At 39.1% G+C, this 22,617-nt stretch overlaps 1 protein-coding gene across 4 annotated transcripts in view; it reads left to right on the plus strand.

Annotated features, from left to right (window-relative positions):
• SMYD3 (SET and MYND domain containing 3) overlaps positions 1 to 22,617 on the plus strand; it is a 741,121-nt gene that overhangs the window by 114,942 nt on the left and 603,562 nt on the right. The window contains exons 1-2 of one of the 4 annotated variants that reach the window (XM_013970114.2): positions 5,873 to 5,960; positions 6,395 to 6,567. The exons of 1 other annotated variant lie outside the window; for it this stretch is intronic. Coding sequence is in view for 1 of the 3 variants with exons in the window: in XM_013970112.2 (XP_013825566.1) it covers positions 5,899 to 5,960 (62 nt within the window). In the remaining 2 variants the exon portion in view is untranslated. Of the gene's footprint in view, positions 1 to 5,871; positions 5,961 to 6,394; positions 6,568 to 22,617 lie in introns of those variants that run through there. 2 more of the 4 variants (XM_013970115.2, XM_013970112.2) reach the window with 2 other exon arrangements.

Consider the following 22,617-nt stretch of genomic DNA (forward strand, 5'->3'; position numbering starts at 1 on the left):
AGAAGCTGATTTAAGAAGTCAGAGACTCACTTCGAAAGGAAATAAAAAGTTGAAATCTGAACAGATGATAGAAAGTGAGCATTTGCGAGCATCCTGAACCTGTGAAAGAATCTCGAAAGATGCCAGCGATCTGTTGAAAGAAACGACAAAGAATTAATGCCCCCCACCCTCAGGTCTCCTTAATGCTGCATAGCCTGGGAATTGCCCCTCTAGGGGCATCAGGCATAGCTGAGGCAGTGGTGCCAGGCTGAACACTGGCAGGGGCGGGATGTTGCGACAGTCTATACTGTGTTGTAACCCCTTTGCACACTTGAATTCCAGAGCAGTGGCAGAGGGGCTTATACTCCCCCAGCAGGATGTGGGAGGACACTTTTCTATTTTTCTGGGAAATTTTGACCAGCCCCATTTCCCATAATCAGGCTTTCCCCAAATCACTCAAGGCTTCCGTTGTCCAATTTGGTAGTCACTGAGCAATGTGAGGCTACTGAGCATTGAAATATAGATGGTCTGATTTTAGATAGTAAAATTCACTCTGTATTTTAAAAACTTCATAAGAGAAAAATATAAAGCTGCTCAATAATTGATATAGTGATTACATGTTGAAATAATATTTCTTTTCTTTTTATTTTAACGTATTTATTTGGCTCCACTGAGTCTTAGTTGTGGCAAGAGGGATCCTTAGTTGTGGCATTCTAACTCTTAGTTCCCTGACCAGGGATCGAACCCAGGCCCCCTGCACCAAGAGCTCAGAGTCTTAGCCACTGCACCACCAGGGAAGTCCCCCTGAAATGATATTTTTGATATAGTAGGTTAAATAAATTTATTTAAATTAATTTAACCCATTTCTTTTTAATGTTGCTACCAGAAAGCTTAAAATTCCATATTTCTACTGGATAGTGCTGCTCCAGAATGAAGCCTTCTACTCAATAGTTTTCTTTTGCTTATTGACTTCAAAACAGCTTTCAATATTCTACCATAGAGGGGATAGTCAAAGTTCATTAGACTTTTGAGGAAACATATTAATATGAAGGACACAGACAAAACAAACTTTTTTCTTTTTAAGTAACTTTCTGAAAATAAACAATGCAAGAGGAAGAAAACATAATGAGACAACCAAAAAACTGTTCTGTTATTGTTAGGGAAAAGTTACTGCAACCCGGTTTTTTTTTTAATTTTTTTTTTAAATTCATAAAACAAGTATTTTTGGAAATTAAAGCCCAAGTACAAAAATGAACTGTGGGGCAAAGTAATAGCCTCCTAAAGATGTTTATGTCCTAATCCTGGGATCTGTGGCTGTGTTGGGCTTCCCAGGTGGCGCTAGTGGTAAAGAACCTGCCTGCCACTGCAGGGGACATGAGACGCTGCTTCGACCCCTGGTCAGGAGGATCCCCTGGAGGAGGGCATGGCAACCCACTCCTGTATTCTTGCCTGGTCATGGACAGAGGAGCCTGGTGGGCTACAGTTCATAGGGTCGCAAAGAGTCAGATATGACTGGGGCAGTCCCCAAGAGCTCTAGTTTTCTTTTCAAGAATCTATGGCCCTATCCAAACCTGGTCTTATGAATGGCCAGAGAAGGTGTTCACATAATTGGCATGGTTTCCCAGGGAGCTGAAAGATTCAGCCCCTCCGTATCTCTGATCCACTGCCTTGTTCTAATATATCAAATCCCCACTAACAGAAAGCCTTCAAGGTGAAGTCTTCAGAAAGAGTATTAAAATGAAAACATTAACAGGAAGAATCGTGCCCACTAAAATTTTAGCTTAGACTAAGGAAGAGAAGCGGTTATGCAGAACAGCAAAAATGGTTGATTGGAAAGAGAATCAGCCATCTTTGGTGGAAATTTGATGAGCTTTACCATTTTCATTGTCCAAGTTCTAAAATATCCCTATTTTTATAAGACAGGACTCTCTTCTCCCAGCTCTGGAATCCTGAGCCTAGAGACGATAAATCTTACCTGAGTTTAGAGAAGAAAAGATCACAAATTGGTGTGGTAGTTTTTGGATAAAAATTACTAAGAATAAATCTGGGTTAACAGTTCTAAGTTAGTTTTATTAGTTTTATCTTCGTTTAGATACAGTTCTCATTAGAATAATATAAAATATTCCTAAACCTGTTATCAGCCTTAAATTACAATAGCATTTTGTTACAAATGCTCTTCTGCTCACCAGATTTGCCCAATATAGATTGAGAAACCTGACTCCAGTATTTACACTTACTCGATCCACACATGTATTTCTATTTACATATGTGTTTCTACCTGTGAAAATATGTATGTGAACATATATGAGACTATACATATATGTATAAATGTATTCTGTCTACATATATGATACAGAAAGAGTATATACATGAAAGCCTTCACAGTGTTGACAATAAGAAGTGTTTCCATGATACCACACATTATACTTTGGCCACTTGATGTGAAGAACTGACTCATTGGAAAAGACCCTGATGCTGGGAAGGATTGAAGGCAGGAGAAGAAGGGGATGACAGAGGATGAGATGGTTGGATGGCATCACTGACTCGATGGACATGAGTTTGAGCAAGTTCTTGGAGTTGGTGACGGACAGGGAAGCCTGGCATGCTGCAGCCGATGGGGTCGCAAAAAGCTGGATACGACTGTGCGACTGAACTGAACACATTAATCTATCAATTCTTCTAGCATATTTGTTCTAAATCTTAAGCTGTGTGGAGAAGAGGAATGGTTCTCTTCTTATCTGGATTTTTCTGTGTCCACGAAGCCGAGTTGGGATATCCGATTCTTACGTCAGGGCTTTGTTAGTTTAATGGATAATGTTTTTAGCTTTTCTTAACATATATTCTAAGAATAATCCCTCAATGCCCTTAAAAATGGTTTATTTAGACTCTTTTGCTCTTCTCTAATATATTTGTATATCCTTAACATCTCACTGTTGGCCTTGTTTATAAAATTGTGTGATGCCTCCGCCCTCAGTCTCTCAAGAGATTGCCTGCTCTGTTTTGTGTTTTGAAGCCACTTCTCTCTGATTCTAAACGGTTAAGGAGGAGCCTGGCGGTCTAAGTAGAAAAATGATTTCCATTGAGGTAGACATAGGGAGACACTTCTGTGTTACACCATTAAATCTCAGCTACTCCCTTTCCATGCATAAAGAGCAATTAAAGGGAATTATCTCTTTAATCACTTCATGTTTGGTATTTACAATAGCACGTCAAAAGAGGATATTTAATCCTTAAGGTTAGTGGTTATGATTTTTAAGAATTTTAATTCTTACATTTTAAAAAGTCCCATTTTGATTTGCTAATCCAACCTCATGAATGTAGCTGTGACTCAGTCCTGACCCCATGGACCATTGCACCCCAGGCTCCTCTGTTCATGGGATTTCCCAAGCAAGAACACTGGCGTGGGTTGCCATTTCCTTCTCCAGGGGATCTTCCTTACCCAGGCACTGAACCTGTGTCTCCTCCGTTGGCAGGCAGATTCTTTACCACTGAGCCACCTGGGAATTCTGCTTTTGGGAATAGAATTGTTGTAATTCCATTAGTTATCTTGGCTGGTGAAAATTAGCTGTTGACTCAGTTTTGCCTAGTGAATTTTAGTCTTTGCAGAGGGTATAGTCTTATGATGAGGGGCATGGATTCTGGGGTTCGAATATGAGCTGTGCTATTTCCTATGGTTTTGAGCAGCTTAATTTATTTTCTCTAGCCTCAGTTTTCCCATTTGCATAATGGAGCTAAATTTGGTACCTATCTCATTGGGTTATTATGGTGATTAAATAAGAAATAGCACAGTTCCTGATATGTTGTTAGCACCAGTTTAATACTTATTGTCAAGAGGCAGAAAGGTGTAATCTAATTAGACAAGCATGGTTTATAATCCTAGCACTGAGGTGGCGGTCATAGTGGAGGTTTTTTGTTTGTTTGGTTTTTTATATGCAAGATCTTTAGCAAACTGTCTAACCTCTCTGTGTTGATTTTTTTCAGACTAAAAAGTTCAGTAACCTTCCTTATCAGGTGATTGGAAGGTCTGGTATAGAGCAAACTTATAAAACTGCCTGCTATGCTCTTCTCTTCTCCCTTTCTTTCCAGTTCTTAGTTCCATTTAGGAATGCAAATTCAGAAAATCTTCTGAAGGGGGGTTCTCTACCCCCTTCTCTTAAAACTCAGCAAGTATTCTTTTACAACACATGTTAAGTAGTTGTCATTCAATCCGTTTTGTTTTACTGGGATCTTTTTTTATTTAATGCTTGCCCTATTTTTGGCTAAAGTATAGGAAATGAGCAGAAGGCATTGAGAAGAGATCAAGTATTAGAGAGCTTTAAGGTTTTATGTCTAAAGAATAAATAGAAAATAAAAAAAAATAGGCAACAGAATTGCTTTCATTAGATGCTATGTGGTAAGAAACTAAAGAGATGCCTGGTAGGTCAGGGAAATGAAATATACATCCTGTGTTTTGTCTTTGATTTGGTGATGGAAATAGCAATATCAGTAAACTATATGCAGGCTGGGAGAGTGCTGGAGGAACTACCCAAGGGATTGTGAAGTCATTCTTATTCACCTAGTGGGTAAAGATGCTGAGAATTTGAGGTGATTTGATGGTGATCAATCTAAGGTCATGTGCCTTTTCTGTAGCTTCTTGGGGATGTGCTGAGAATGGTAAATTCAAACCAAGATGGCTCAGCCTGGAAGGCAGTGATAATAAAAAATAAAATTAAAAAAAATTTTTAAAATTAAAAAAAAAAAATGAAAGAGGAGGGATAGTAGTTTCTCTTCCGCAGACTTGCTTCAGGGTAGGGATTAGGATAGGGAGGGACCAGGACTCTATGGAGAACTTGCAAGTTTCATTTTTCCCTTTGTTTATCCTGGGCAGTCAGAAAGCTGGTGTAGGGGATATGGAGCTCTGAGGATAGTAAAATATTGATGGGAAGCAGCACGGTGGGTATCACATGGCTCCATTCTGTGCACCACCAGCTTGTTTCACAGAACTATGTCCCCTTTTTGTAAACATGTATTTGGAAACAGACACACAGACTATCCTGAAGGAAAAAAAATCTTAGCTAAGACAGCTACTTATATACATTATTTCAAAATACAAATATAATGCCCAAATAATACAATAAAGGAGAAATAAATGGGAAGTTATCATAAAATAGTACATGTTGCCTTATATGAATGTTTAGGCATGATTAGAATTCATAGAAGAATTACTATAAATATGCAGTTCTAATGAAGACTGATAGGAATGTACTGAGTTGGTGATTCAAATAGCATGACATTATCGTCTGAAATCTTGAGCAACTCTTGGTAAAGCTTTGGACAAAAAAGTATTAATTTTCTTTAGTTTGCCTAGTAATAGCAATCCTGGAAAATTCAGCATGTTAAATTACTAAAACAATGCAAGGATTGCTTCTGCCCATATGTAAAAAGGAATTTGGTTCTAGACCAAAATGTGCTAGCTGAAAGCTGTGTGGGATTGTGACATGTACTGTGGGATGTAAGCACCCTTGTCTCCTGCAGGGTGAATGCCTGTGGTTCCTCCCCCGCAACCACTCATTGTGAAATCCGATCCACCCTCACAGCTTGCTCCCACACCTCCCAGGGATCCGTGCCAACCCTCCTGAGCAGAGCTTGTTTCCTTCCACATTTGCCAGGGGGGTTAGAAGTCCAGATAGTGATTACTGCTGTGGTCACATCCAAATCCCAAGAGACTTCCCCCTTCCCTGTCATTGCCAAGCCCATTAAATAAGCTGTCTGTTTCTAATAATATTACCTAACAGCTAGCTTGGAAATGCTTTGTTTGTTTGGGAAGGAAACTTTCAGCGTATAGGGAAATATTGCATAATGCCTGCGAGCAGAAACTCTGGGTCCAGATTGCCTGCATTCCAATCCAGTCACTGCCACTTCCAAGCTGCATGATCTTGCATGGGTTACGGAACCTCTCAGCGTCTCTGGCTTCTCATCTGGAAGGGGAGAGGTACATCGAGGTACTTACCTTGTGGGACTGCTGTGAGGATTTCGTTAGTGGCCACATGCTATGTGCTTTGAGCAGTTCTTGACACATAGCACTATGCACATGGTGTGTATACAAGACTTGTGAGCACAGTGAACAGGCCTGTAAAAAGTGAGACAGGAAATGATTAATTTGTAAATATACAGTGCAGAAAATGAAATAAGATCATGTATTTTTTATTTTCTCTCATAGAGAATCTTTACCAGAGCTCTAAATAGATTCTAATGGATAAAATTCATCATATTTCCTTTCTCTACTTTTGGCAACGATAATAATGGTTAATAGATAACAATTATAGAGCTCTTAACATGTACAAAGTGTGGTACTAATAGTTTTATAAGTATTGTATCATTTAATTTTTAAACAGATCTATGAAGTTGTTACTATTGACTTCATTTTTACATATAGGAAAATGAGACAGGGTGAGTAACTCAGAGAGTCACGGTTTAGAGAGTCAGACTCAACCATGCAGCTCCAGGGGTCCATTCTTTCTCATCACTGGGCACCGCTAAACCATGAAATGGACATATACAGACAGTTCCAAGAGAAGCCTCGAACACCCAAGCCTGGAAAAACCTCAGGTAACTGTGCTGGGTGACTAATCCTTGACATTTTCTGGCTGACCCTAGGATTTTTATAGTCAGCAGTGTGGTGAAGGTTTTGTTTTGAATAACTTAGTGTTTGTCGATTGAGTTTTGGCTGTGCTGGGTCTTCCTTGCTGCGCAGGCTGCTCTAGTTGCAGTGAGCAGGGGCTGCTTTCCAGGTGCGGAGCGCAGGCTTCTCATTGAGGTGGCTTTTCCTGTCGCAGAGCACAGACTCCAGCACGGGGGCTTTGGTGGCTGCGACTCCCTGGCTCTAGAACCCAGGCTCAGCGGTTGTGGTGCTCAGGCTTAGTTGCCCTGCGGCATGTGGGACCTTCCTGGTCCAGGGATTGAACCTGTGTCTCCTGCTTTGGCAGGCGGATTCTTGACTGCTGAGCTACCAGAAGCCCTGGTTTTGTTTTAAATATGCATTAGTGTCTGGATCAGGACTGTTCAGAAGTACTCTCTTTAATGTTCTGTATGGTAAACAGCCAGTAGTCATATGTTGTACTTGAGCACTTGAAATGTAGCTAGTGTGACTGAGGAAGTTAATTAAAAAATTTTATTGAATTTTAATTAAATGTGAATAGCCACATGTGTCTAGTATTAGTGCAGGCCTAGGTAAGTAAAGGAGATGCAAAGAGAAAATGCTGGACTTGCAAAACCGCCACCCTCTGTTTCAGCAGGAGGGAGTCTGTTATAAGGTATAGAAAACACATGGAGGGTGTGGGACTGGTTTCTTTCTGCCTTTTTGGACATGGGGACCTTAGTGCTGTGCCTTCGGAAGTATCCTTTGTTTAGCAGGTGGGTGCCCTATGGGAAGTCCTCTGGTGTGTTCACAGGTCCTCAGCTTCAGCATCCCTGGCACTGCTGAACTGGCTCTAGAAACCTTTAATTATTGCAGCATATGTTTCAGTTTTTAAACTGGAAGAAATTTATTCCCTTCAGCCTGAAGTCAGCACAGATGGGATCTACAGCTGAGACCTCAATATGAAAGAGCTAAATTGCTGACCTTTCATAGTTGCCATGATGCTGCTGACCTAAACAGCTGTGGTTGCCACAGTATGTGGAAAGCTTTTCTAACAAAAAGGAAAAAAATTTTCCATTTAGAGCCATCATTGTGATTTGAATTCAAGGTAGGTAAATGAAAGGTGGTCTATGTTGCTGGCTTTATTTTAAAGAAAAAAAATCTACAGTATTAGAACAGAAGAATGTTGCTTTTGTTCAGTGTGTCCATGAATGTTGTAGTATACATTTCAATCTAAGTGTGTATTCAACAGGAATAAATTTCTGTGAAAACACTGACTATGAATCGGGGTATCTGAGATGTTTCTGTGCTTAGTACAAATGTATATACGCTTAAACCCAGATGTCTCTTATTTCTTGAGTGCTATAAAGTGGTATCATTGCTGAATGTATAGAATGGGATATTTTGGGTAGTCAGCATTGCAGTTTCAAGAGTCATCTGTCATTGCATGTAGCTGTAGGCCATTCATCTTCATGGCTGTATGACAGTCCACTGTATAGGTTATATCACACTTCATTCATTCTCCTGTCAGGGAACTTCTGGGTTGTTTCCTGGTTAAACGTTCTTTCAGTTGATTATACTTTCTGTTGCATTATGGTTGGGAGGCAGCAAGGATAGGGCATGGATTATCTACCTCTGAGAAGGAGAGAACAGTAGGAAGAGCAATCTGGAATGAAGGATATATTTAAGATAAGGAGAAGAGTTGGGAACTAACATATTTTATTTTTTGAGTATCTGAACTATCACATATGCCATCTCATTTACTTCTCAAAACAGTCATGTGAGAAATTTTATTATCTTCATTTAGTAAGTGAAGAAATGGACCTACACAGAGGAAAAGCAACTTTTCCAAGATCACACAGCTCATAAGAGACGGAGCTAAATGTTCAACCCGAGTGCTTTCTGACTTAAATCCTTCATCTTTTCTCTACGTAGGGCTGACTAGAACAGTCAGGATTATATGACCCTGAGAGGAGCCGAAGTATGAATGGAAAATATAACAGTATACTGTCAGACTCTGTCACTTAAAACAACAAAGTCGACCTAGCACCAGGAAATTTGATTTCAAGGTAGACTACTAAAAGAAAACAAAAGGGACTTTCTGCTCCAGGCTCTGCATATTGCTCTCCAGCACAAATCTTTCTGACTCTGCCTTCTGACTTGGACAGTGACTTATCCAACCAGCTCTGTGGTCTTAATCTTCCAGAAATTTTCCTTCTGTCAGGGATGAACCAAAAAGTCATGTCATCCCAGGATTACCCTTCATCAGCCATGCAATCAGAGTGAAGAATAAATTGACCCTGTTTATCAGCAATCTACCATATGAGCTTTTTTTTTTTTTTTCCCCCAATGGTAAGTTTTTATGAAAAGTTAGGATTGAATTGGGTGCCAGGGACTTCCCTGGAGGTTTAAGGGCTAAGACTTTGTGGTGGTGACTCAAGTTTGATCCCTGGTCAGGGAACTAGATCCCATGTGCTGCAACTAATACCTGGCACAGCCAAATAAACTAAGTGAATAAATAAAATAAATTAAAGAGAATTAGGCGCCATCCTAGCATATGAGAGCACTTTGTTATTTTCGGTCTGGAGCAATTTTTGGTGGCTACTGTGCAGTTCATAGTAAAGTGTAAGTATATATTCAACATTTGTTTCCATGATTTTAAATTATTGACTGCTACTGCTATCCCAGGGATCATACAGCCAGGGTGACTGTGCATCTGAATGGAGAAAAATCTCTTCGGTAGACAGAGGCTGGAAATTGCCGTTGCTCTTTGCAGGTGGCTGTTGTACTTGTTCATGTTTTATTTAGGTGTTTAGCAGTGCCATTTGAGTTTTTAATTAAAGTTGTGCCTGCACTTCAATTGTTTATGAAGCCTCACATAGATTTAATCATCCGATCAGCTTGATGAGGATTGCAAAGGTGAGCTTTATTGCTTCACGCAGTGGCTTCTAGCTTCTATCTGGAATGTAAAGGGAGCATCGATTCATAAGAACATTACAAATAGCTCAGTGATCATCGGAGTATATTGAGTGGGGATGAAATGCAGAAGTCTATTACAGACGCTCTGTCTCTATTAACCTCTCTAACCTTCCATTTACTTTGATGGATAGAAGGATTTGTGCCCTGAAATCATGGAGATACCACGTGTTTCAGATGTGGGGTTATCTTTAAGATGGTGTTGTTAATCATTTTAGCACATCAAGACTGAGTTTAACTGATTTTGAACAGTTTTGCTTCACATTTTACTATAGTAATTCATAAATTTGGAGAATAGATAATTAGCAAATATCTTGAATTTACTCAGTAGGGTGAAAAAATACCGTATTTTGTTATTTATGGTATTTAGAATTTTAATTCCATATATATTGAACTAATGTTCCTATGACTGCAGTAAAAATACTGCATTTCTGTTTTTGCCATTCCTTTGGGAAAAGAAAGGATGGATGAAGGTAGTATATACCGTTTAGAGAGTTATTTTATCCTAGGGTAGAATGGATTATAATAATAATCTTAAAATAATATTTGAGTTTCTGAGCTTTAAAAACATTGTTACTGGGATGTTTTAAAACTTTATACGATTATTACATACATTATTTTTAGAGTTTAATATTATCAGTGTTTTCCAGTTTAATGACTCTTTTTGGTTACCTAGAAATATTTTCTTTTTATAGCTCTGAAAGAAAGCTTTGCTTTGAAAATGATCACTGAATTAATCTAAGGAAGTATGTCTTAAGATACTGTGATATTGATATTCAGCTGCCCCAAACATTAAAAAAAAACTAGTATCATATTCATTGACTATTACCAGTTTCTTTTGATTTACAAATGTCATTTGTAAATCAAAATGGAATTTTGTGACATTTATGAATTTCAGTTTCTGAAAAAAAAAAAGGGAATGGTGGATATAAAGCCATTTCTTTCCATGTGAATGTTTTCATTTTTCAGTATTTTCCAAAGAATACACTCACAGATACCATGTAATTCATAGTCTGTTTTTCCTTTTCTGCCCGGGATAATTAACTGAATAAAATTAGAGTGTGTTAGTTATTTTATTGCATGGCTAGTATTTTTCATTTTGCTTCTTTTGCCTTTTTTTTTTTTAATCTTAAGTTTTCCATCTAAACTGCAGTAGCCTGAGAGTAGCAAGAATTTGAAAGTGGCTAGGAATTTGTACCGGAGAAGGCAATGGCATCCCACTCCAGTACTCCTGCCTGGAAAATCCCATGAATGGAGGAGCCTGGTAGGCTGCAGTCCATGGGGTTGCACAGAGTCGGACACAACTGACGCGACTTAGCAGCAGCAGGAATTTGTACTGTATCAACATTAGAAGTCATCAGTTCAGTTGGTCGCTCAGTCATGTCCGACTCTTTGTGACCTCATGGACTGAGCACGCCGGGCTTTCCTGTCCATCACCAGCTCCCAGAGCTTGCTCAAACTGACGTCCATTGAGTCAGTGCTGCCATCCAGCCATCTCATTCTCTGTCATCCGCTTCTCTTCCTGCCTTCAATCTTTAGAAGTCATAAAATAGCACAACTGTTTCATGTTGTTAACCATGTTTTTGTTTCTTAAAGTTGTCTAAATACCTCAAGGACTTTTAGCAAATGGATCTGAAATGAAAACTTGAAGTGCAAGTCATTTCTGGTGTAGTTGCAAAACTTAGTTATTAAAAAAAACACTTGACATACTGTGTTTTAGTTGCCTTGTTAAATTATTTTACAGCTGAAGACTAAGCTTTGTGAAGGCAGGTACTGTTTTTGTAATGTTCGGTGCTTATTTCTCACTGCCAAAATAGTATCTGGCTTAACATGTAATTGTTAAATGAATAAATCAATGAATGACTTCTTAAACTGATGACATAAATTTAGTCACTGAGGAATTGAACCATTTTTAGGATTCAAAGTGTGAAAGTGTTAGCTGCTCAGTCATGTCTGACTCTTTGTGACCCCATGGACTGTATGTAGCCCATCAGGCTCCTCTGTCCATGGGATTCTCCAGGCAAGAACACTGGCATGGGTTGCCATTTCCTTCTCCAGGGGGTCTTCCGACCCAGGGATTGAACCCTCATCTCCTGCACTGCAGGCTTACCACTGAGATTATGTACCTTAAATATGGGCTTCCCTGGTGGCTCAGATGGTAAAGAATCTGTCTACAATGCAGGAGACCCAAATTTGATCCCTGGGTTGGAAAGATGGCCTGGCGACGGGAATGGCTACCCACTCAAGTATTCTTGCCTGGACAATTCCACAGACAGAGGAGCCCGACAGGCTACAGTCCATGGAGTGACACAGAGGAGTTTCTTTGCCTTTTATTTCTTAAAAATAAATAAATAAATAAAGGAGAAAAAAGGCAATGATGAAAATTATAGCATAAAATATGACTATAATCTTAGTGGTCTTATTGAATGGCTTTTTAAAATTAATTTTTTATTGATATATAGTTGACTTACAATATTAGGCTCTTTTTAATCTGAGGATTAAAAACTTCAGGGGAACCTAGTCACGGGAGGCAGCCCATACTTTTTGAATTTTACCTCTGGGAGCTTGACCAGGTTCTTACAGTAAATGTTGGAGAAAAATTCCCTCATGCTTCTGGCAGGGGGAGGGGAAGAGGAGCCATTCTGAAAAACACCAGAGCACTTTGCACTCCCTAACAATGCTTCCCTCAGAAGAAATTAGCTTATCATATCCTAACCTGCTGGAGTGTTACTGGAGCCTAATGGACCTGGAGGAAGGGAAACACCCACTCCAGTCAGCTCCAGTAGATGGGAAATACTAACCTCCTCTCTGCCTTCCATGTGGGAAGAGGGAAATATCCAACTCCAGTCCACGCTAGCCATTCTCTCACCTAAAGAGACCAAAACAACAACAGAAAAACAACCCCAAGAAACACTTGTGATGCACTTGTGATGTTCACAGTCCAGAAGCACTGGCTCATTAAAAGGCAGAAGCCTGATCACGAGACTGCTTTTGCCCTATGACTCACTTTTGCCCTACGACTCACTACTTCATTATTAAAGGTCTATTTACAGCAGTTCCTTTTACCCAGGACATCATATCCAGCTATCAAGAAGAAAAAATCATAAGGCATACCAAAAGGGGACAAACACAGTTTGAAGAGAAAGAAGTGTCAGAACCAGATATAACAGAGATATTGGAATTACCAGACTGGGAATTTAAAACAGCTGTGATGGATATGTTAAGGGTTCTTATGGATGAAGTAGACAGTATATAAAAACAGAAGGACAATACTAGCAGAGAGACAGAAATCCTAAGAAAGAAACCAGAAGAAATGCTAGAAATAAAAAAAATGCTGTAACAGAAATTATTCATTTCTTTAGTATCTACTAATATTACTATCTGCTAATATCTACTGGATATGGTTGAGGAAAGAATATTACTCACTGCTAAAATGGAATGATCTACGAAGCCATGAAAGACAGGCAGGTACTTAAATGCATATTGCTAAATGAAAGAAGATAATCTGTTAAGTCTGTCTGTACGGTACAACTCCAATTATATCACATTCCAGAAAAGGAAAAACTGCAGAGGCAGAAAAAGACCCATGGTTGCTATGGGTTGAGTTGAGGGGAGGGATGAATAGGTGGAGCCCAGGATTTTTAGGGTGGTGAAAATATTCTGTTTGACACTTTAATGATAGATATATGTTATTGTACATTTATGAAAGCTCGGAAAATGTATAACAGCAAAAGTGAACCCTGATGTAAACTGTGGACTTTAGGTGCTTATAATGTGTCATGCATGTAGGTTCACTGATTGTAACAAATGCGGTGTGGAGGGTGTGATGATATGGGAGTGGCTATGAATGTGCAGGGGCCACGGAGTGAATGGGTGATCTCTGTACCTTCTTCTCAACTTTGCTGTCATCCTAAAAGTGCTCAAGAATTTGTTATAAAAATAACATGAAGTTAAAACAGTATAGCATGGGAGAAAAAATATCTGAAAGTTGATTTATCTTTCAAGATAGTTTTCTTGAGTATTTTCATGTCATAATATTGCTTCAAAATTGTTGTTGTTGTTTAGTTGCTAAAGTTGTGTCAGGCTCTTTGCAAATCAATGGACTGTAAGCCACCAGACTTGTCTCCATGGGATTTCCCAGGCAAGAATACTGGAGCGGGTTGCCATTTCCTACTCCAGGAGATCTTCTCGACCCTAGGGATCGAACCTGCATCTCTTGCATCTCCTGCATTGCAGGTGGATTCTTTACCTCTGAGCCATCAGGGAAGCCCGTGAAAGTGAAAGTGAGGTCACTCAGTCGTGTCCAACTCTTTGCAACCCAATGGACGGTAGCCTACCAGGCTCCACAGTCCATGGGATTTTCCAGGCAAGAATACTGGAGTGGGCTGCCATTTCCCTCTACAGGGGATCTTCCCAACCCAGGGATTGAACCTGGGTCTCCTGCATTGCAGACAGACGCTTTACCATCTGAGCCACTAGGGAAGCCCCAGGGAAGCCCATAGTCAGCCTTTTATCATAGGTTAATGGAAAACACTGGGCTTCCCTGGCGGTTCATGCAGTAAAGAATCTGCCTACAATGCAGGAGACCAGGGTTTGATCCCTGGGTCAGGAAGATCCCCTGGTAAAGGGAATGGCTACCCATTCCAGTATTCTTGCCTCGAGAATTCTATGGACAGAGGAGCCTGGTTTATAACAGTTCATGGAGTTGCAGAGTCGAACATGACTGAGCGACTGACACTTTTCACAGTTCAAAGCACAGCTATCTCTGCGTGTACCTTTTGTTTCTGCAACTGAGCTGCAATAAAACCCATTCAGCTTAATAGTGTACGTGGACATTTTGCAGTCATGTCAGCTCCCTGTTAATGCGCTTCACCACATGAAGCCAGTGGAATAGTCTCAGCCTTGTTCACAAAGCCCTGGTCTCTCAACTCCCCTTGTATAATTTGCATTTTCTATTTTTCTCATCACTTTCATTTCAAAATTGCTCCATTGAAGGGAAATTGTAGCCTCTAAAATCAATTTGAATTTTTTAGGAATAGCAGCTTATTAAGAAAATAGTAATTGTTTCACATGCTGTGCGTAGTCCTAGGAATGCTTTAGAACTCACTTTTGCTTTTATTCCTCCTTGACTTTCTCCTGATCATGAAGTCTCCTTCTATTCCTGATAGCATTTTTGTACCTCTGTTCTTTTAGTCTGGGTGCCTTTTAGGCCCCCTGTAAGGCTATCCTGTCACCTTTACCAATAATTATTAATCCTATATTGCATGCTTCACTAGATGTTTCAAATTTGAAGCTTCATGTTGGTGAAATAAATTAGACCTTCCTTTATCAGTGTGTTCTCAAATACGTTTACATAAAATGATGGCTACCAATTTACAATTTTCCAGTGGTTACATACTTGGTTTAGTGCGTATACATGATCCGTGGTGTTCAACTCTTTGAGACCCCCATGGACTGGAGCCCACCAGGTTCCTCTGTCCATGGAATTTCCCAGGCAAAAATATTGGAGTGGGTTGCCATTTCCTTCTCCAGGGGATCTTCTGACCCAGGGATAGAACCTGTGTCTCTTGTGTCTCTGGCATTGGCAAGCAGATTCTTTACCACTCAGCTACCTGGGAAGACAAATGGTTTAGTAATTGATTACAACTCTGTATTTCTCCTGATTAGCTTCTTTTGGACTGTATTTAATATGATGTAATATTATATGTTGTGTATATGTGTATGTGTATTCTGTCCTAAATTTTATAGGCTAGGGATGAATCAGTTTAATATATTGATCATCTTCTAAAAAGCAGCATCATGACAGCTTTTATTTCACGTGATATGTTAAATTTTGCTGCTTGCCATTTCAAAGATTATATATTTTAAAAGCAAACAGGCTTAATATTCAAAATAATTATTTGCAATTCCATTTCAGATATGACCTTTTTTTTTTTTTTCAGGTTAGAATACTGCTTTTCTACTATTAAGGCAATATGAATTACCGAAAGGTATTTTTAAGATGCAGGTTCAGATTCCATAGTTGTGGGATACTGTTAAGCTCCCAAGTGAAGCCAGGCTTCTGGTACTAGCAGTTGTCACCTTCTATCATTTGGGAGGAGGATATGATCAAGGTGGCTTCTTTCAGTGATGGCGGAAGTCTCCTGTCATTCAGATGTCCTCCCAGCGGGTAGGTCCTACTGTGAAGACAGAAGCTAGGTTGGTGATTCCTTAAGGCTCTTTCATGCCTGTAAGGTCCTTTTGCCTTCCGTCTGTGTGACTCCACGCCTCAGAGGAGAAGGGGCACCTCGTTAGAGGAGAGGCTGGACCCATTCTTTTAACTGACCTCTGCATTAAGAATGTCAGGAACTTCCCTTGTGTTTATGAGATGTGTAGAGGCGGACTTAGATTTTAGCTTGGAGACACAGGCTTGGCATGACAAGTGCAGGCAAAACTTAGTGCACCTAATAATTTAAGCGTAGCAGCCAGTCCCATTTAATAGAGTACTTCAGTAAGTCTTTCTAAAAAGTGAATATAAGGAGTTCCTTGTTGGTGTTGTTCAGTGGCTCAGTCTCGTCTGGCTCTTTGTGACCCCATGGACTGTCAGAACGCCAGGCTTCCCTGTCCACTAGCTTCTGGAGTTTGCTCAAACTCATGTCCATTGAGTCAGTGAAAAGTGAATGTAAGATATTCTTTTTTTTTACAAAAATGAGAATTCCCTAATGTTTATTTTTGTTAGTGTTTCTGTTAGTGGCTTTTTTTTTATTTTTTATTTTTTTAATTTTCATTTTTACTTTATTTTACTTTACAATACTATATTGGTTTTGGCATACATTGACATGAATCCGCCACGAGTGTACATGAGCTCCCAAACAGGAACCCCCCTCCCACCTCCCACCCCACATCATTCCTCTGGATCATCCCTGTGCACCAGCCCCAAGCATCCTGCATCCTGCATCGAACGTAGACTGGCGATTCGTTTCTTACATGATAGTATACATGTTTCAATGCCATTTTCCCAAATTATCGCAGCACTGTTTATAATAGCCAGGACATGGAAGCAACCTAGATGTCCATCAGCAGATGAATGGATAAGAAAGCTGTGGTACGTATACACAATGGAGTATTACTCAGCTATTAAAAAGAATACATTTGAATCAGTTCTAATGAGATGGATGAAACTGGAGCCGGTTATACAGAGTGAAGTAAGCCAGAAAGAAAAACATCAATACAGTATACTAACACATATATATGAAATTTAGAAAGATGGTAACGATGACCCTGTATGCAAGACAGCAAAAGAGACACAGATGTGTAGAGCGGACTTTTGGATTCTGAGGGAGAGGAGAGGGTGGGATGATTTGGGAGAATGTTATTGGCTTTTACAAAAGAAGTGTTATTTTATATGGGCACACATTTTCACTTTTGAATGTATTTCATAAAATTTCAAACTTGCTGCATGAATAATAATATGAGAAAAGCATGGTGGTATACACTTTTTCCCCTTAGAACACACTAAGTAATTTGCATGGTTACCAGGTGAGAATTTTGTTTGCCCTTAACTAAACATTTAACATAAAGTCATGAAAACTGTATTGTGTTTGTTGAAATATTTGAGTGAAGGTGGAGACCTTTTTTTTTGCTTTTATCTTTGAAATAGTACAAGTTTTGAGAAGCACAAAAGACTAAAATTTGTCTATTCAATCTGAAGTTTGCCTCTTGACCTCCAGGAATATTATTTTGGAAAAATTTGTCAGTTTTCTTTTAAAGATCTCAACCATTATTGGTCTTGGCAGTCTAGTTGAAAGTACTTCTCTATGTAAATGCACATATTCGTTTAGCAAATATTTATTTACGTGTAAAATGTGCAAGGCACTGTGGGAAACACTGATGAGGTTACAGAGAGGTACCAGATGCAGTTCATCTTTTTAAGGAAATCCTCATTGCCCTTTAATGCATTATCAATCAGTCTGAGTTCACTGGTCTTCATGGTGTGAGAAAGTCTTTAAGTCTTCTTATTTGATTTGATTGCAGTTTGTCTATGGTATTTTGCAGAAGAGTATACTTTGTCTCTCTTCCCCACTCTGTTACCAGACAGTATCTTTAATCTCATCAGTGAGATGATATTTATCATCTGTATCTGTTATATTGTACTTAAATAATTTAAGTGAATTATTTAATATCTTCTTTTGCATATAAGTGTATCCTGGGTTCACTAACTTTCAGTGCTTTCATCTCTAACAAAATTAAGAAATCTTATTCGTATTGCATTTAAACTCTTTATTTTGAGAGCCTTTCTTGGGACTCCGTAAACTTCTGTTTTGCATGTATTCTTTATGTCAGATAAAGTCTGCTCTGCTCTCTAGTAGTGTGGAGGGAGAAGGTGAGAGAAATGTTTCAGCGAGTGCGAAGGGTAGGACAGGCTTGTTGCATTTCCATGACAGGACATGAGGCCTGGGCGTGGGGGGGTTAGACTCCTCCCAGTGAGATGGAGCCATTGTGTGGACATTCTGCTGCTTTCCTTTTCTAAAGGAAGGACAGAGCCATGTTCATGTTGGGGGTCAAGAGTGTTCTTTGCCCCAATAATCTCTCCTTCTCTGACTTTAGAATAGAGCTGAACTAATCAGAGGAGTCAGATTATATCATCTCTTGGTTATCTTTTTTTTCTCTCCCTGTAATAGCATTATTGAGATATTCACACACTATACCACACTGTATATTTACTCATTTAAAGCATATAGGTTAGTGGTTCTTAACATATCTATAGAGTTGTGGAAGCATCACTGTAATCAATTTTAGAACATTTCAGTTCAGTTCAGTCACTCAGTCGTGTCCGACTCTTTGCGACCCTATGAATTGCAGCACGCCAGGCCTCCCTGTCCATCACCAACTCTTGGAGTTCACTCAAACTCATGTCCATTGAATCGGTGACACCATCCAGCCATCTCATCCTCTGTCGTCCCCTTCTCCTCCTGCCCCCAATCCCTCCCAGCATCAGAGTCTTTTCCAATGAGTCAACTCTTCGCATGAAGTGGCCAAAGTATTGGAGTTTCAGCTTTAGCATCGTTTTCCTTCCAGTGAACACCCAGGGCTGATTTCCTTTAGAATGGACTGGTTGGATCTCCTTGCAGTCCAAGGGACTCTCAAGAGTCTTCTCCAACACCACAGTTCAAAAGCATCAATTCTTCGGCGCTCAACTTTCTTCACAGTCCAACTCTCACATCCATAAATGACCACTGGAAAAACCATAGCCTTGACTAGACGGACCTTTGTTGGCAAAGTAATATCTCTGCTTTTCAATATGCTATCTAGGTTGGTCATAGCTTTCCTTCCAAGGAATAAGCGTCTTTTAATTTCATGGCTGCAGTCACCATCTGCAGTGATTTTGGAGCCCCCCAAAATAAAGTCTGACAGTGTTTCCACTGTTTCCCCATCTATTTCCCATGAAGTGATGGTACCAGATTTAGTCACTCCAAAAGAAATTCTGAACCTCTTAGAGGTACTTCTCACTTCCCCCATCCTCCACTGCTCCCACCCCAGCCCTTTGCAACCACTGGTCTGCTTTCTTCCTTTATGGATTTGACTATTCTGAATATTTGTATCAACAGAATCATACAATATGTGATCTTTTGTGACTGACTCCTTTCACTTAGCATTATTTTTCAAGGTTCCTCCATGCTGTGGCATAGCAATACTTTATTTCTTTTTTATTGCTGAGTAATAGTCCATTGCATGTCTGTATCACACTTTATCTGCTTATCAGTTGGTTGACGTTTGCTTCTTTTCACTTTGGAAATGTTATGAATAGTACTGGTATGAGCATTCAAGTACAAAATTTTGTGTGTTTGAGTTTTCATTACTTTTATCTGTGTATCTAGGAGTGGAATTGCTGAGTAAACTCTATGTTTGAACTTTTGAGGAATTGCTAGATTGTTTTCCAGAGTAGCTCTTTATTATTTTTTGAAGCCGTTTCTTCCACCTGTTTTCACTTTCCCTGCCTTGATTCAGGTCTTGATGCCTCTTGCCTGACTGAAGAGACTCACTCGTAGGCAGTGGCACAGTGGCTGAGAGTGTAGGTTGTGGAGTCAGATGAAATCAGTGCCTAGCATGTGACAATAGAAAGTTACTGAACTTCTCCCTATCTCAGTTTCCAGCTAAAGAATTATATGTTCCTATCTTCCATGCAGTTAGATGTGGCCATGTGACTTATTGTGGCCAGTGAGATGTAAAGAAACATTGTGTGTGATTTCCAGGATAGCTTACTGAGGGGGATTGTGTCGGTCTCTTGCTTTTACTTCTTCTTGCTGCCTGGAATTGGATACATTGTTTGGTGCTCTAGTAGCATCTTGGTCTCACCAGTAACTATTGGAGGGAGCTGGATGCTTGGTCACCATAGATCTTTCCAAGCATCCCCATTTCCTGTCTTTGTTTACATGAGAGAAACAATGGAACTCTATGTGATCAACCCACTGTAACACGAATTTTCTAGATACAACCACATCTGTTTTGAAATTAATTTTACTACCACCAACCTTTCCCTTACCCTGTGCCTTTCCAGTTTATAGGTTTTATTCATGCCTGGCCCCTTCGACTGATTCAGCCACAAGGACTGCCCTCTAGCTGGCATCTGTGCATCTTAACTGCTGTTCCTATCGTCTGCAGTGCTGACGTCGCCTTTTAACCATATTAACCCAGCAAATTCTTACCCATTCTGTAGTTTTGATTTCGTTGATCATTTTTAATGAGTTCTGTTCTGACAACTCTTTGTTTCTAATCTTGAGTTTTCCTGGATATTTGTTACACGTTTTGACTGAAACATTTTGTCATTTTGCATCAAGGCTATTTTAAGAGTGGAATGTAGGTAAAATGAATGTGGCCTCTGAAGTCAGCTAATATCCAAAGTTATCCATCAATACTGAACAAATGGCTCTTGTCTATCTTAATCTCACTAATTCTTTACCCTTTCTTAACATTGTTTCCCCTATCCTTTCTTCTCTATCACCTGGAACGTGCTTTATCATCAGCAAAACTTCAGGCAATATCCTGAAGGTCTTCTCTGAATGTTCTCTTGTTGCTCCAAGTGAAATCTGACTGCCTGTTAAGGACAGTGCTTCCTGTCCTTCCAGGTAGTGGCTGTTTTTTCTCATATCCTATGTTCCTTGGTGTCGAGAGAAGCTGCATGTCTTTCTTGTTTCCATTGCTGCTTTTAAAGATATGTCTCTTCTCCTTCGAAGTTACCAGGTCCTTTGAAGCGTTTGCCTTTATATCCCATCACCTCACCTTCCATTTACCCCTTTATATTCATGACTCACTTTTTCTTTCTTCATCATTACTCTGTGTCATTCTTGGTGTAGTGAATATCCGTCCAACACCTGGCCTCTTCATCCCTATTTCTTATTATCTTTCCCTTTATCCCAGTTTAGCTACCTCTTCCTGTGGCCACACTCCAGAACCTGTGGTGACCAATAACTGTTACTTCTGTTACTTCAGTATCTGGGTTCCCACTCTCTACCTGCTACTGTCTTACAGATGGCTAGCACAGTACTGATTCCACATAGCAGGCGGGATAGTAAACATTGTTGCTGTTCCTGCTTCTCTGTTTCTGTTGCAGAAGCTCTTGAAAGTAAGAACTGTATCTTATTATGATCCCTATTTCTACAGAACCTACCAAAGTCCATTGTACAAAACAGTTCTTAGTGATGTTTATGGGCCCAGTAAAATAAAGAGCAGTAACAATAGGAAGAGTTTGTCTTTCAAAAGATCCTTTTATCAGAAAAAAAGAGAATTAAAATTTACCATTTAAATATCACATGGCTTTAAAAAGCCATTTGAGTAATGACATTTCAAAAATTGTTTTCTTTCTCATTCCCTCAGGGGGAAAATAGATGTTATAATTTATTGCCATTGGGATTCTTTAATTTTAGTCAGGGTTGATCAGTTATAAATTTCCATCATCCAAAGATGATTATAACTGAGCTATACATAGGAAGATTGCTTTTTAGTAAAATGAATCAGCTTACCTGAAAATAATTAATTATCTTTTCAGTGTTAGAAAACGTTTTACTACTCACTTAATGAGTGAGAAGGAGAGGGGAGTGGATGTGTTAAGATTTTCTCAGCCTTTCTTATAATATTTGTAGAAAAATAGAAGTATTCAATGCCATTGTATTATTTGTGTTTTTTTTTTTATTTTTTTGGAGATAAGAGAAAGATATGTAAAAGTTTTCTACTTATGTGGGTTGGATGTTGACTTTCAAGAATGTTTAAAACTAATGTGTACCAACAGTTTTCCCAGAAGCACTAGTTCCATTATTAGTGTGTTTATGTGTGGTTGCTCATTATATCCATGAATATTTCAGTAAATAACTTCTACTTATATTGCTATTATACTTTTCAGTAATTTTTCATAGTTAGATATATGAAGGACTTGAAAATCATTGGGAAAAATATTCCAAGGATTTATAAACATTCAAGGTTTTATAAAATTCTGAATTCCTATAAGGTTAAACTTTTTAATTATTAATATGTTTTTTACCCAGCACTTGAGGTACTTCAAATAGTATCTGGAAACATCTTTTAGAGTTTGCCATTAAAAAATCTCCTAGGTAATAATAACATGGTGATGATTATAAGGAGCCCTTCCTATAAACCAAGCACAGTAAGTTTTTCCCATATATTATTTAATTCTTGTTATAGCCATGTAATTTTGCTGTTATTATTATTCCCACTTTAGTTCAGTGGTTTAGAGAAAGTAAACTGAAAATTCAGTTCCAGGCCATATGGCTTCATTCTCAATGATTTATCTATTGTATTTTTCTTGTAGTGCCTAATTGAGGAATAAATACAGACTCGATCTTTGAGAAATTAATTTAAAATCATGCATCCAACAAGAGATCAAACTCAGTAAATTTATTCTCTTTAAAAGACAACACAGCTGAAAATGGGCAAATTACATGAATAGGCAGCTCACACAAAAGAAACCAAAAATGGTGAATGGACTTGCAAAGGTGCTCAAGCTCTGTTTATCAAGAGAACACCCAGCAAAAGCACAACGAGATAATATTTCA

The sequence above is a fragment of the Capra hircus genome, chromosome 16 (genome assembly GCF_001704415.2).
Source record: "Capra hircus breed San Clemente chromosome 16, ASM170441v1, whole genome shotgun sequence".
In the NCBI taxonomy this organism is placed as follows: domain Eukaryota; kingdom Metazoa; phylum Chordata; class Mammalia; order Artiodactyla; family Bovidae; genus Capra; species Capra hircus.